The sequence below is a fragment of the Rhincodon typus genome, chromosome 22 (genome assembly GCF_021869965.1).
Source record: "Rhincodon typus isolate 14 chromosome 22, sRhiTyp1.1, whole genome shotgun sequence".
Taxonomy (NCBI): domain Eukaryota; kingdom Metazoa; phylum Chordata; class Chondrichthyes; order Orectolobiformes; family Rhincodontidae; genus Rhincodon; species Rhincodon typus.
In genome coordinates this window covers 14,139,271-14,153,984 of record NC_063353.1, presented here as the reverse complement: position 1 = coordinate 14,153,984, position 14,714 = coordinate 14,139,271, and the positions used below count along the sequence as shown (strand labels likewise).

At 37.1% G+C, this 14,714-nt stretch overlaps 1 protein-coding gene across 2 annotated transcripts in view; it reads left to right on the top strand.

Annotated features, from left to right (window-relative positions):
- The window catches only part of LOC109938948 (copine-8), a 307,311-nt gene that overhangs the window by 171,704 nt on the left and 120,893 nt on the right, over positions 1-14,714 (top strand). For both annotated transcript variants that reach the window (XM_048610427.1, XM_048610428.1), the window contains exon 7: positions 14,313-14,376. In XM_048610427.1, the coding sequence (XP_048466384.1) occupies positions 14,313-14,376 (64 nt within the window). The remainder of the gene's footprint in view (positions 1-14,312; positions 14,377-14,714) is intronic.

The window sequence follows — 14,714 nt, the reverse complement described above, 5'->3', positions numbered from 1 at the left end:
AAAGCTCAGCGGGTCTGGCAGCATCTGTGAAGAGAAAATCAGAGTTAGCATTTCAGGTCCGGTGACCCTTCCTCAGAACTTTGAGGAAGGGTCACCGGACCCGAAACGTTAACTCTGTTTTCTCCTCCACAGATCCTGCCAGACCCGCTGAGCTTTTCCAGCAACTTTGTTTTTGTTCCTGATTTACAGCATCCGCAGTTCTTTTGGTTTTTATGGGAAATAGGTAATTGAATGCATTTTTTTTTTTAAAAAGAAGTATTGAGTAACTTCAGTCGTTCTTCTGCTTGCAAGTTGTTTTGATGTTCCTCATTATTTATTTCCTGCATATTGCTTATTTATCTGTAAGGTTTTCAATCAGTACAGTAATGATTTGAGCATTTATTTTGTTTCCTGTAGCTTGTTTTGCTGGACAGTACCTTTTTTGACCTGTTAGGCATAGTTTAGCATGTCTCAATAAATCAATGTGCCACCATGGAAATGGCTTCTCCCGTGGAATCCCACCATGAACATGTATCTTATGAAAATTTTACATTATAGCTAAGTGTGGTTGAAAAAGTCAAGGTCCATTAATTAAGACATGAATAAAAGAACTGTTCTATGTTTAGCCATGTTCCCCTTGGATTCTCTTAATCTTAATTAAAGATAGTGTTAAACACAAAGCTATAAGTTGATACAGCGGTCAGCGTTACAAGATTTTGGCAACAAAACCCATTCAACTTTATGGACTCTAATCCAGGTTTTGGCAATTGCAAACTAATATGTTGTGTCAAAAGAATTTGTACGCATCTCTCTGACACTGACTTGTTGTCTAGGCATGCAGTCAAGATTCTAGATGAAGCACTCTCTGACTTGTCCTTCTTGTCTAAACTTTAACCTGCTGCTTGGAATAAGTAGGTACTTGGTTAGACTGTTTTTGATTGATGTTTGCTAACAATATCATCATGCAAAGGAAATATTGGAGCACCTAGTCAGACTGTTTAGTAAAATAAATTGTGGGGGAAAAATAATTATGCCAATATTACAAATAAAATGTACAAGATTTGAATAATCTGGCAGGCTGAGTAGTAAAGCAAAAGAAAATGAATTGTTTATTATCCAGTTGGATACAGATCACTGATAGTGAACAATGGAAAACCTGCCTTTTGATATGGTAGATACCTGGAGGCTGTGTATATTTACATAATAAATATATTTATGTACGCCTGTGTATAAAACTTGTATTTCATGACCTCAAGATGTCACAAAGCACTTTATAGTGAATGAAATACTTTTGCAATGTAGGCAAACATAAATCAAATAAAAGCAAAAACTACTGACTAATTCAGTAGGTCTCGCAGCAGAACTAACATTTAAAAAAAACAGAATTAACATTGAGTTCTTCTGAAAGATAGATGTGTGTATGTGAAATGCCTTTTTATGTGTTGATAATAAGAGTGTATGCATGGGATGTGTGTGTGGATTCCAACCAACATTTTAGTCTTTTTTTTCTTGACTCTGTTGGCAGTACTTTATATACAGCTTCACCTGAGAAGGATGAGAGAGTGAAAAGTAGCAGCAAAAATGAAGAAGTAGGGAGAGAATTACCATATCAACTGATCAGAGAAGGTGTGAAAAGTGCCAGCAAGTTGTGTATACTGAGGTGTGAGGGAATTGGGAGGCACTGGTGCCAAATCAGCTGCAGGGTAGAACCAGGTTAAACAAATACAGGCATAATTCAGAGAAAATTGAGAGTTGCCAGTGCTTTTTGCATAACAATGTTTCACGAACAGTAAATGACTTATTTTCATTGTTGTGGTTCATTAAGTTACACAGACCAATAGCTTCCAGCTTCCAGGATGTATTTACAGTTACCTGAACAATATCTATAGCCAGGACCTTGGTTTAAGATTTCTTCAGAATAAGGTTGTCTCAGTAATACAGCAGACCCTTTCTTTAACACTGACACATTAACTTTTTCTCATGAAGTCCTGGGACTGCACTTTTGCGTGGATTGAGGAAAACCTGTCCTGCGTGCTTTTTGCACCTTCAAAAATGTAAATCTTTTGTGACTTTACCCAAGGTATTTTTTCTTTTCACGTGGCTATTGAGGTGAGTAGTATGAGAGGGGTGACCAATGGGTTAGAAGATCTTTCACCATTCTCCAACACAACAAGCCAGTTTAACAATGATTAAAGGCCCCTTAAACCTTACCCATTCATACCACCCAATGTCTCTCAGATTGCCCTTACTATCTATACCCCCTTATATTATCTATGCTACCTCATGATCTCTTTCATTCATTAGTGTATAGCATGTATAATCCTTAAGAGCCATGTAAAATCAATGCGAATTATTTTAAAATGACTGGAAAAAAATTTGAAACTTGAATAACTTTATGAACCTTGAATTCAAGGACTATTGATACTGCAAAAAAAAAGTCGACTGTAATGAAAACATGATTGTCCTACTTTCAGTTAGTTTTATGAACAAACAAGAAACTATATCAAAATGAAATTTTGTTTTATCAGCCTTCTAAAAGTTGAAGTTTGTTCTTGTATCAAAAAACCACTTGTGAAACTAAAACCATTTTCAGCTTTGAAACCCAGCCAATCATTCATAATGACTACAGCCATCATCACAAAAGCTTTCAGCTATATTGCTTGAAACAGACAAAGTAGTATGGTGTCACATTTCAATTCCAAATCAGAGTATCATTAGTGAATGGAGCTGATGCAGAAATCTTTTTCAACTTTCAAAAACGGATTTTTAAACAACCACATCTATCAGTCAATGTAAATTACAGCACAAAACATGATGGCAAATGTTGACTGGACACTTTAATTTCACTTTATTTTAATGCATGGAATTATTAGCATTTGGAAAAGTAGTGTATACATATGAATATGTATGAATATTGCTCTGACAGGCTAGGCTGTGGAAAGCTGTAATTACCTTTGTAGGATAGTTCCCATACAACACCTAATAATGACATTTGAAGATGCCAAACATTTTACATTTACCTTTCAGAATGTTCATGACTCTTGAGTCAAACTCAAACTCTTTAAGGAGGTGAGATTTTAATGGCTTAAGAATCCCAAGCCGGCAGTATGTGATAAGAAATATGATTCTGCTGTGGCCATCAAAATGGGGACCCCAGCTTCTGAAGAATGGTGTATTTTACACCCAAGATTGTTCTGGCTCTCCAAAAGGTCACATGAAAATGGTATGGAACCAGGAAGACTAGAAAGGCACAGGAAATTTATTTATTTGGCAAAAATAAAGTAAGTTTCGAGTTTCAGAACTCGATTCACTCCCCCATTGAAGACAAAAGTCCAGCTGCTGAAGTAAGACCTTAGTCATAACATTTTGCTTTAAATTTGCAAACAAAGGAGCCAATTGAGAAGGAGAATACTATTATTTCCTAAAGTTTAAGGGTGTTAGGCTTTGTACTTGTTGGTTCTTTCATGCTTGTTTTATATTAAAAGGTGTTGTACTTTGCTAAACCTTTGGGTTAGTGTTGCTTTCATGTTTGGTGCTCAAATGCCTGTGATCCTTTGGAGTGAAAACTCAATGACATAGAGTTTGGCATGCAACTGACCTGCAGTAATAATGGATCTATTCGTTGAAGGATTGTGGCCCCCAAGAAATATGGAAAATCCAGTTTCAGCTTGTTTTACTTGAACAGAATGTTCTATTATTCAAAAGATACGTCCTCCATAGATCCCCTTCCCATTGCAAAATGGAAACAAGAATAAGGCCCAAAATATCATTCAGATATTTTCAGTATTACCCAAACATTAGAAATTATTAGAATTGAGTTGACTCTCTTATGTATGAGGTTCTTTTACGTCAAACAGAAAAAAAATGCTGATGGGTAGTGCAATGAGAGAGATATTTCTGCTGCTTTTGGCGGGTGTGTAGGACTGTTCTCAGTACTGCAGCAGTGAACCTTGTATGATGTGCATCCCCTGACAAGATGTGTCTGTGATTTAAACAATGGAAATGAACAATCCATTTCTCTTGCCTCTTGAGGCACCAAGGTATCACATAGCCGGACACCATGTAGCAGGCCTGCTGGAAAATGATAATCTTGTTCCAAATGAGATGAGAAACTGCAGATATCTGTCAGAACTTGTATGTTTCCGAGTTGAGACGTCAACTATTGTGTTACTAGATCATCCAGTAATTTATACTGGTATGGAATGAAAATCAGAAAGATTAGCATTTCACATGCAGATTTGGTAACATCTATAAACTTTTGAATGATCTAGCTGTTAATCACAGAATGCAAAAAAAGCACAATTGCTGTTGCTGAGTTGCCTTATTTATAGTAGTTGTATCATTCATGGTAGTTTAAAAGTGGTTCAACTTAACATTTGCTGTGTTTTTGCTCCAGGAATATTTATTTTCCTTCCATTTAATATTGTGAAGTCTGCAGGTCCCATTACAAACACCTCTCCTGAACAAAAACAAAGTTGCTGGAAAAGCTAAGCAGGTCTGGCAGCATCTGTGAAGGAGAAAACAGAGTTAATGTTTTAGGTCCGGTGACCCTTCCTCTCCTGAACAACTTATTCTGTCCCTCTTCCTGATAACAGTTGAAAATCAAGCCAGCCTGATTGCAACTTTGATGTCATGTTTGATTTTTAAGATGAATTTTCAACCTTATGCTTACGATATAGCAAAGAAACATATTTCCACCTCTGTAATGTTGCTCAACTTTACTCTTGTCTCAACTCATTTGGTGTTAAAACTCTCATCCATGCCTTCATTGCCTAAAGGTTTTGATTATTTCACTATGTTCCTTCCTGGTGTCTCACCTTCTGCAAACTTGAGGTTATCCAAAAATCTGCCGCCCATTTCTTAAATTGCAGCAAGTCCCATTCTCCTTTCTCCTGTGCGTGCTGACCTGTATCGAATTCTGGTCTGTCAATGTGTTTTAATCTTCTCATCCTTGTTTCCAAATGCTTCCAAGTCTGTATCCCTTGCTATCTTTGTAATCTCTTCAATCCCACAATTCTTTGATATACCTGCTGTCCTCTAATTATGATATCTTAGGAATCTCCAACCTTAATTGTTCCACATTAGCACCTGTGCCTTCACCGGCCTAGACCCCAAGCTCTAGAATACCGGCCGGACATCTCTGTTCCTCGACTTCTTTTAAGACAGTTCTTGCAATCTATCTTGTTGACCAAGCTTTTGGCAGTTATCTTCTTATGTGACTTGCTGTCATTCTTTGTTTTACCATCCTCCTGTAAAATATTTATTACTGTTTTGAAGCACAGCCAACAAGCTGTAAACCCTAAAATTCGGTATCATCCAGCAGGATGAATTGCTGCTGAACTTTAAGACATACTTGTCTCAGTCACAAAGTTATAAGAAAGTACTCAGATACTGGCAGTACTTCTAGTATTTTGATGGTTCTTCACCTTTACATGTGAACAGACAAAATGAAGATGTGAAAAATTCGCCAGACTATTAAACCCACTATCTCCAGACATGCAGTGCCATTTTTTACTGTACTTCAGAAGATTTTGGACTCCTGTTGGTCTAAGCAAATGTGGATAAAATTCGCATTTGCCCACAGACTATTGAAAAAAATGCCACAAGTGTGAGCAGAATAATTTCTAATTGCAATCAGTGTTAGCCATTAAAGTGTGGAAATGTGAAGTTGATCATTTTGAAAGGGAGAGCAAAAGAACAGAATATTATTTAAATGGACGAAAACTGAAGAAAACTGTAGCACAAAGGGACCTGGGGGTACTTGTGTATGAAACACGAAGCTAGGAGATGGATGCAGCAGGTAATGAGGAAGGGTCACCGGACCCGAAACATTAACTCTGATTTTCCTTCACAGATGCTGCTAGACTTCCTGAGATTTTCTGATAACTTTTTGTTTTTGTTCCTAATTTATAGCATCCGCAGTTCTTTCAGTTTTTATTAGTTTATTGGAGGCAGTTCGAAGAAGGTTCACTAGGATGATCCCTGGAATGGAGGGATTGTCATATGAGCAAAGGTTAAACAGATTGGGACTGTGTATTCACTGGAGTTTAGAAGAATGAAAGATGGTGATCTCACATAAGCTTATAGAATTCTTAAGGGTTTTGACAGAGTAAATGCTGAGAGGATGTTTCCCCTCCTTGGAGAATCTACATCCATACAGCATAGTCTCAGAATAAAGGGGCACCGATTTAAGACTGAGATGAGGAAAAATTTCTTCAATGAGGTTTGAGTGTCTTTTTGGAACTGCTTGCCATAGAGAGTAGTGGGGACAGAGTCCTAGTGCATACTTAATACTGAGATAAATAGATTCTTAGGGGAATCAATGGTTGTGGGGTAAGGGCAAGAAAGTGGATGTGAAGAATGTTGGATCAGCCATGATGCTATTGAATAGCAGAGCAGGCTTGAGGAACTGAATGTCCTAACCTGTTCCTATTTCTTATGGCTGTTAGGGAGTTAATCCTTTAAGCCAGAAATTCTTCTAAATAGGAAAAACTACCAGTTATTGGCTTAGGGTAGGATTTAACATTGAATGTCTTCAATAATTTTACAAAATAAGGATGATTATTTCATAGCAATTTCATTTTTGGGAGGTATTGGAGAAGAAGGAATTCTGTAGGGCCTGCTGTACATGGAAAATGAGTTGATTTGTTGAAATTTGAAAGGGTATTTTGCAAGTATTCAGTTTCTTTGGGTAGCGTTTGCTGTTGTTCTTGAGCATAAAACTTTGGCAGAAGACTTGGTTCCACACGGGGAAAATTTATTGGAAATAATAAATTGCTCTGGGAAATATGAGCTAAGATTAAAATTTTCTCAGTGCTTTGGCTGTGATATTACTAGCCAATGCAGCTTATTGATCCCTGTGGCTAAAATGTGCAATCATTTCTGTGAAAAGGACAGTGACACTATGCTGAGTATTGTATTGTTTAAAAGCAGTGAGCAGCAGTTTATTTTACAACCCTTTACAGGATGCATTGAAGAACACCTCCTGTCTTCCTGGCATTGTATGTGCCAAAAATGGCTTATAATTAGACCTGTGTTTATGTTCTGTTTCTATAGAACAAAATGTGTAAATTATATCATAGTAATTTGTGATGTCATTTTAAAACTAATGTGCACAGCAATTATTATTGTTCTGGTAGTTGGCCAACAAATAAGTAAAGATTAGAATGTAATAAAACAAAAGATTAAAAATAACAGAGTGAAGGTTTGGAAGGAATTTTTGCACAAATAGGAATTTGTGACTCCACTGCCATTGCTACCTCCGATAATGTAGGGGCACTTTGTTGGAATAGACACCGGTAGGATAGCAATGGAAGGGGTGCAGAGATTCTGTTTCTTTCTCTGTTACTCTTCCCCCATTCAGTGTCTCTGTTTTCTTTTCCCCACTTTAGCCTTCCTCACATTCCTATAAAAGTAGCCTACATAATGATGTGAAAACATGTCCATCACAGCATATTTCCCTTCCAATAACTTTTTTTAGGCTCTCCATTTTAATTGAAGTACACGGTTTTACAATCATTCCCTGTGGTGTTGTATTTTCACCTCCTTCTGGGAAGCTAATCGTGAGTTTGGCTGGACAAATTCATCTTTGAGGGAACTAAAGATTAACTGAGTGAGATTTCATTAGGTATGTGCACATATGACCACCTGTATAGAGGAAGGGGATAAATGAAAAAGAAGGTATATCTGTGTCCACCTCCACTGTGATCTATGCACTGCCTGTTAAATAGTTTGCACAGTGTATATCAGTTGTGACTAATAAAAATCCAAGACACTATATTACTGATCTCATCTGATGTGTGGAACTTCGTAAAATTTTGTCTTGGCTTCTCATTTGATCAGCTCTGCAACACTGAAAAGGAATCAAACGATGCTAACTGCAAGTCCTTGACTACTGTTAAAAAAGATTTGATGCCAATTAATGACAATATTACAACATGACAACCACTTGATGTCAAATTATAGTCATGTCATCACTCTTAAAGTAATTGATATCAACTGATGAATGGAATGTTGTTTTTTCTGTAAATGAGGACCGGTGATGCTTGAATGATTGCATTTAATAGCAAATGAAAACTGTGAATAGCAAATGATGTTAAAAGATATCACTAATTTCTAGTACAGTGCTGCTACCAACATTGACAAGGTGGAAAACCCTCTGACATTCAAGGATTTTTAAAATATTTCTCTTTCACCAAATGTTTCTCTGTCTACAGTGTAGCCCTCTGACACATGCATTGTTTTGTTTTTTTTTGCTAAATGTTGGGTCTGTGGATCAGTAGTGCCAGCAATTTATTTCAGTTAAACATCACAACAATGTAAAATATTTCTCTTTGGGTCTAAAGGTTCAGGCCCAAATATCAATGGCACACCACAACCGTGGATACAGTTCTACTTTAATGTGGTACACCTTTATAACATGCCTAACAAAGTACACACTGTGCTTACTATGACACTGGTTGTTTAAAAGTCCCAAGAGCCAGTGTCTGTCTCAGGTAGTCAATCCATCAACAGGTCTCAGCACAATTTTGGAGCACATGGCCAAACTCCTATATCTGACTGCAGCAGCAAGTCCTTTTTTTCTGGGGTTTTTATATCCGGCTATGACTGTGTGTCATATTAGGTAATGCCTGTTCAAAGCCAGGCCCAGATTTGTTCTTCCTGGGCCTCCTTTCAAGGTTATTCTTGAAGAAACACAGGTGGCTGTCTTGGTGTTATCTTTGACTCCCTTATCTCCTTCAAAGTTGGAGCGAAGAAGGCGTATTTATGAAATAATTGAGCATAGTTCTCCAACATAATTGTAATAACTGCCTTACAGACTGGCAAAAATCTATATCTTTATCAATCTTCCCATTTGCCTTCCTGTTCTCACATCCACAATGCAGTTCTTCAGTCGGCATGCCAGCTTCTTCCTTGCCCATTTAAGAGACAAAATCCTAGCACACGGGACTTCACCACAGACAGTTTATGTTCATTAATAGGAAACAAAAGAATGGCCACTTAATTCAAAGTAAATAATACAATATAAGAGTAAATAATACTTTGGCTTACAAACATGTCTGTCTTAGGGCTGGATATGGTTATTGCTAATAAGTTTTAGCTCTGTCAGCACGCTGTGGGGATGAACTATTGCAACGGGTTCCATCCACATTGTGCTCATTGCCATAATTGTACATATGACTGAATTCAGAGCTTAAGTTTGCTAGTGGAAGATTTCTCATAAAATAATTTTAGAAGAAAGTATAGCCAGGATCTCAACTACAGATGTGCTGGGATCAACTTTACTCCCCTATGCCTGCTGGAAACCAGGCAACGTGGATGGGGAGGAAGAATTAAATAGTAGAAGACTTACCAACCCTTTCCCATCTCCATCTGGCCAACACCATTTTTAAATGACAAGGCATTTCTCCCTGAGCAAATAGAGGTCTCAAAAATATTCTGCTGTGATATCTCCTTTTCAGAAAACTGTTGCAAAACATGTGTTTCAGTTGAAAGTAAAGTATTGTGGATTCTGGAGCTCTGAAGTACAAACAAAGTTCTGGAGAAACTTGGCAGGTCTGGCAGCATCTATGGATAAGAAACAAAATTAATGTTTCAAGTTCAGAACTGAAGGGGGCTGGAAAATTGTTTTTATGCTGTTGACAAAAGGAGAGAAAGAGTGAGTGTCCATATGTTGTTCTTTATAATAGTAATAATATGATTCAGAGTGTGTTGGATCTGTTCTCCTGAGTAAGTATTAATTCTATCACAGAGGTTCGCCATCTGTCAGAATGACAAAAGAAGCTTATTTTCTTTTAGGCATTGTGTTGCAAACAACATTCTGCCTTATGATGCACTTGTTATTTCATGTTGCCAGGGATTTTTTTTAACTTTACATTTATGATGAGGAAGTTCTACGTTTTTCTTATATAGGGGAAAAAAGTTTGTATTTCTACGGCATAGAATGTTTTTTAAACTTTTGGATTGCTTTGTAAGTTGCTCTACAGTGGCTGCAATTTGATTTGGAACTTCAACACTCGGATGTACCATTTGGAGGACGAGCTAAAGCTGATCAATAGCTTCAAAAAGAAAGTGATAATTGAAAAACATGCTTCAGTGTAAGTACTGACATTTATTTAGAGGGTGGTGTGGCAGGATTTAGGCATGCTGCTTAGCAGTGCAAGTGATTAATGTTTTTTTTTAACTGTGTTCTGGTATGGCATATGAACATCACTGGCTTGGTCAGTGTTTGTTAACCATCCCTGTTTTGCCCTGGAGAAAGTGGCAGCAAAATCCATTCTTGAGCTGCAGTCTAACTAGTGTAAGTGGTGTTGGTGTTAGCCAACTGGAATGGGTTGTTTCCACTCCTAATTGTGGCCTCTTCTGGCAGCTAATTGGATCATAATTTGCATAAGCTAATTGAAATGGAACCATGTCATTGCACTCAGACAAAGAATTTTGAACAGCGAAGCCTTGATGAAGGCAGGCAGAGGATCAAGGTGGATATACCATCCAAGAATTGGGACCCTTGTGGTGCACTGGTAGTCTCTCTTCCTCCGAGCCAAGTGTTCAAGTCCCAGCTGTTCCGGAGGTGTGTGATAACATCTCTGAACAGATTGATTAGAAACTATCTACCATTTTGAAGTATTAGGGTTCTTATGTTGCAATGTAGTGTCCCTACATCTGATTCAGAAGACCAGGGTTCAAGTCCCACCTGCTCCAGTGAGTGTAATAACATGTCTAGAAGGTTGATTAACAATATTTACTATCTGAGATTAGGGCTTTTTTGTGTCTGTGTTAGTATCTTTTTACTGAGCTAGAAGATCCCAGGTTCAAATCCTACCTGCTTAAGAAATATGCATGTAAAGACACTTCTAAACCTATCTGTTAAAATCTGTATAATCAAAGCATTGCCTGACAGGCATCAGCGAGCAGATAAAAACACTCCCCATAGTTACAGCTTGAAAATATTTTTCTAAAATTACAGTAGAAAAGGTTATGTAAGTGGTTTATTCTTTACCTGAGGAAATAGGGTAGTAACCATAAATTAAAAAGAGAATTTCTTTAATAAATTTAAATTGCGTAAACAAATAATCTTTTCAAATTAGTAGAATTCAGTTAGGCTATTCCATTTTGGTAACACTCCTTCTGATTGTTACTTTGGATTGATAATTGTATAAGCTCTTCCAAGTTTCAATGCAATAGTATGTTGGACTACTAAGAGCAGCAGGATTTTTTGGATTGTATGTGCAGAAAAAAAAACACAATGCTAAAAGCAAAAAGCATATTAATAAGTAATTTGAAGAGGCTAAAGTAGCACTGTCATAAAGATTGTTTATGTTTCCTCAGTTGATAATTAGTTATTTCGAAAGGGCAAAGAGGAGATTGGCTTAAGTATAACATTTGCCCGAGTCTTCATCATTGTTTTGACTTCAATTTGCCTGTAATGTCCATGAGCTTATTATAAATGTTAATGTATTCCAGGTTCAGTAGCATGTTGATTTTAGTGAGTGACATTCCAGTTGATTGTGTGATGAAATCTCACATAAAGGGTGCACAAAACTTTTTTCATTTGTCATTCAGAGCTGTTACTCTGTGCAAGTGGAAGCAATTTGCAAAGCATGCTTTGAAACTGCTCCCAAAGCATTAATATCCCTGTGTAGTGAATCCAGTAGGATTACATGCCTGGCAACATTCAGTACTGTCACTATGTCACCAGAACTGATGCTTTAAATTATTTTTGCTGCAAAGGACAGTGTGTTTTGAAAGCTTGTATGATTCCCTAGTATGGTGACCATGCAAAGCTTGCAATGCCTGTCAATAGAAACAATTCTGCTTTTGCTGAAAACACTCAACTAGTGTTGGCTGTAAAATATTTTCCACTCCGGCAACCAGGCTGTGGTGAAGCCTTTGAAATATTTCTATTGGTTTAGAGGTCAAACCGAAAGTTGTGAACCTGATGATATGGAGGATTTGTAGATTTGTAGATTTGTCAATATTTACAGTGGGAAACTTGGCTATCCAAAATATCAACATGAGATTGCAACAGAACACCACCGTGACTGGCTCACTTATTTTCTTTCTGAATGGAATGCATTTAATAGTAGGGCACTAGTTCAGACAGCCCTCTGTAAGAGCCAAACTTTGACACAAATGCAAACTTTCTTCTTATCAAAGCCATCTGAGTGGTCTAACAAAACCCAATATCACATTCTTTGCCATTGTTATCAGTCTTATCACATGGACTTTCTTGAATGTAATTATTATTGTACAATTTACAGCACTAAAATGTTTTTCTGAATGTGAAATGAAGCTTTTAGATTGTTATTACCAGAATGTTTCTTTAGAAACAGTGAGAAAGTCACAGCACACCATATGCTGAGATACATTATATCCAGTGATAAATGTGTGTTCTCAACATCACTGGTATGTCTAAGTTTAAGAAAAATTGAGTTTTGTTCATTATAATTATTGTTCATCATTGGATTAAACAGTATGTACCTGGTGGGATTTGAAAACATGATTGACAGAACTTTTGACTAGTTATGGATATTGTCTCCGTGCCTTGCAAAAATCCTAGTTGTGTAAATGTGGCAGATCAGGAGTTCCTGGAAGATTTTAAATTAGTAAATCAGCAAAGTTGCTTTTATCTTTCAGGCAGATCACTTCACTCCTAATTTCCTCCAAAGGTATTGCTGTGAATTGGAAATGTTATACCAGTATAACAAGAAAGACAACATTTTACAAGTTGATCGCTTTAATCAACTGATAACAACCTAGTTCAGATGCACAAGTATAATTGAGAAACATTTTGGAAAGTAGGAATTAGTTCATAAAGCTGATTACTACAAACTGTTATCTTTGGAGGTAAATTATACTATGGCTATTTACATGATTCAGCCTTGAATCATTGCAAATGTCTTGGTTTACATTGCTGTTAAATATGCAGCAACCAAATGTGATCAATCTAGACAATAACCAGTCCCCCACAAAGAGGTTGGCAAATGCTGCTTCCTCAAATCCTCAGTGGCAATCTATCCCTTGATGCAGACTTGATACATGGCTAGGGGAAGCTGCTACCACCTTTGACCAACTCATGAGATGTGCATGAAATATCATTAGCCTGTCTATTAGGATCAAACTGATGGTTTACATTGTCTGTGTTGCCAACCTGTTGTATGGTTGTAGCATGTGGGAAATTTACAACTTTCAAAAGAAGCTCAATAACTTCCATCTTTGCTGTCTGTTGCATATGATGTTTACATTCTGACAGGGCACATCAGAAGTGCAGTGGCATCTTAAAGACAAAGCTCTAAAGTTTGTTAGCACTCACCAAACAAAGGCAGATTAGTTACCTCAGCCACATTATCAGGATGGAACATCATTCCATACTCAACGATCTTTTAAATGGTGAAATAGCCAGAGCCAGATCATCAATGAATGCCCAAAGCTTCATTTCAAGGATGCTTACAAGTGTAATGTGAAACCCTTGCATATTGAATATCACACGAGCCACTGGCTGCAACAGAGTAAAATGGTAAGTGAAAAATGCTATAGCAACTTGACAACAGATGCCAACACTAGAAACAACCTGGTTATCTTGTGGCACTTGTGGCAGAACCCAATTCTGGAGGATTGGCCTCTTCAGACATTTGTTGCACCATATGAAGACACCCCCACTCTCTCTCTGAAATAGATTGTTCTCTGCAAGTTCATCATCTTTCATGGATGGAAGATGCTGACACACATGTCAAAAACCAAGGTATTGATAAGAGTCAGCAAAGACTAAAGTAGTACGTTAAATTGTAGCCTAATAATTCAAATGAACCTTTTGTTCTCAACAAAGGAGTAGATGTTTTCTTGAGTTACAGTATTATTAATAGGCAGCTCATCAAATAAAAAGAGTTTTTGTCACAATCAGATAGTTGTGGTCAGGCTGATGAACTTTAGCTTTCACAACACGTCAGAATTCCACAAACCAATCAGATTTTTTTGCCAGTCAAATCTGGTTTCATACACAGGCTCTGGTGAGATGCCATGTATTTACCTCTTCCCCACTGCTTATAAAACAATGGTGAAAACGAAGTTAACAATGAGTTTTCTTGTTCAAAGTACATCAACTCCTTCCTCAATCCTTTGTTGAAAAACAGTCCTTTTCTCAATTCAACTTATGGCAAAAGGAAAGGATAAGGTGTTTACAGTGATTGAAACAAAGCTGATTCAAGGCATTTAAAGATCAAGTGAAACATCGTAGAGGAAAGTATTCTTCAAAACTTATTTCACCAGAGGAACTTATGAAAACAAAGCAAACCCAAAGCAAAAATATTTATTTTCTTTTTGTTTTAATCTAACAGGGGAATTCCTGGAAAGAAATGTGGAGCAATAATTCTCACAGCAGAAGAATTGAGCAATTGCCATGTAAGAACAAATTATCAATCTTCTTCCAAATTAAGAACTCCATCATAATACGGTAAAGGTGCCATCAAAGTTACCCATTAGAATTGAGACCTGTGTGTCATGTTTCTATTAACTAAATAAGAAATCTGCTAACAAGTAGATCTTCAATTTTTGTGATGTTCTTTTGGGTGACTATAACTATTAAGTATTAGTAAGTTTTATGATCTATTTAGCAATGAGGGGGTACAGTAGATTTTGATCATCAGGAACTCAGACAAGCCAATTACTCAATGCAAATAAGAGATAACAAGATGTAGAGCTGGATGAACACAGCAGGCCAAGCAGCATCAGAGGAGCAG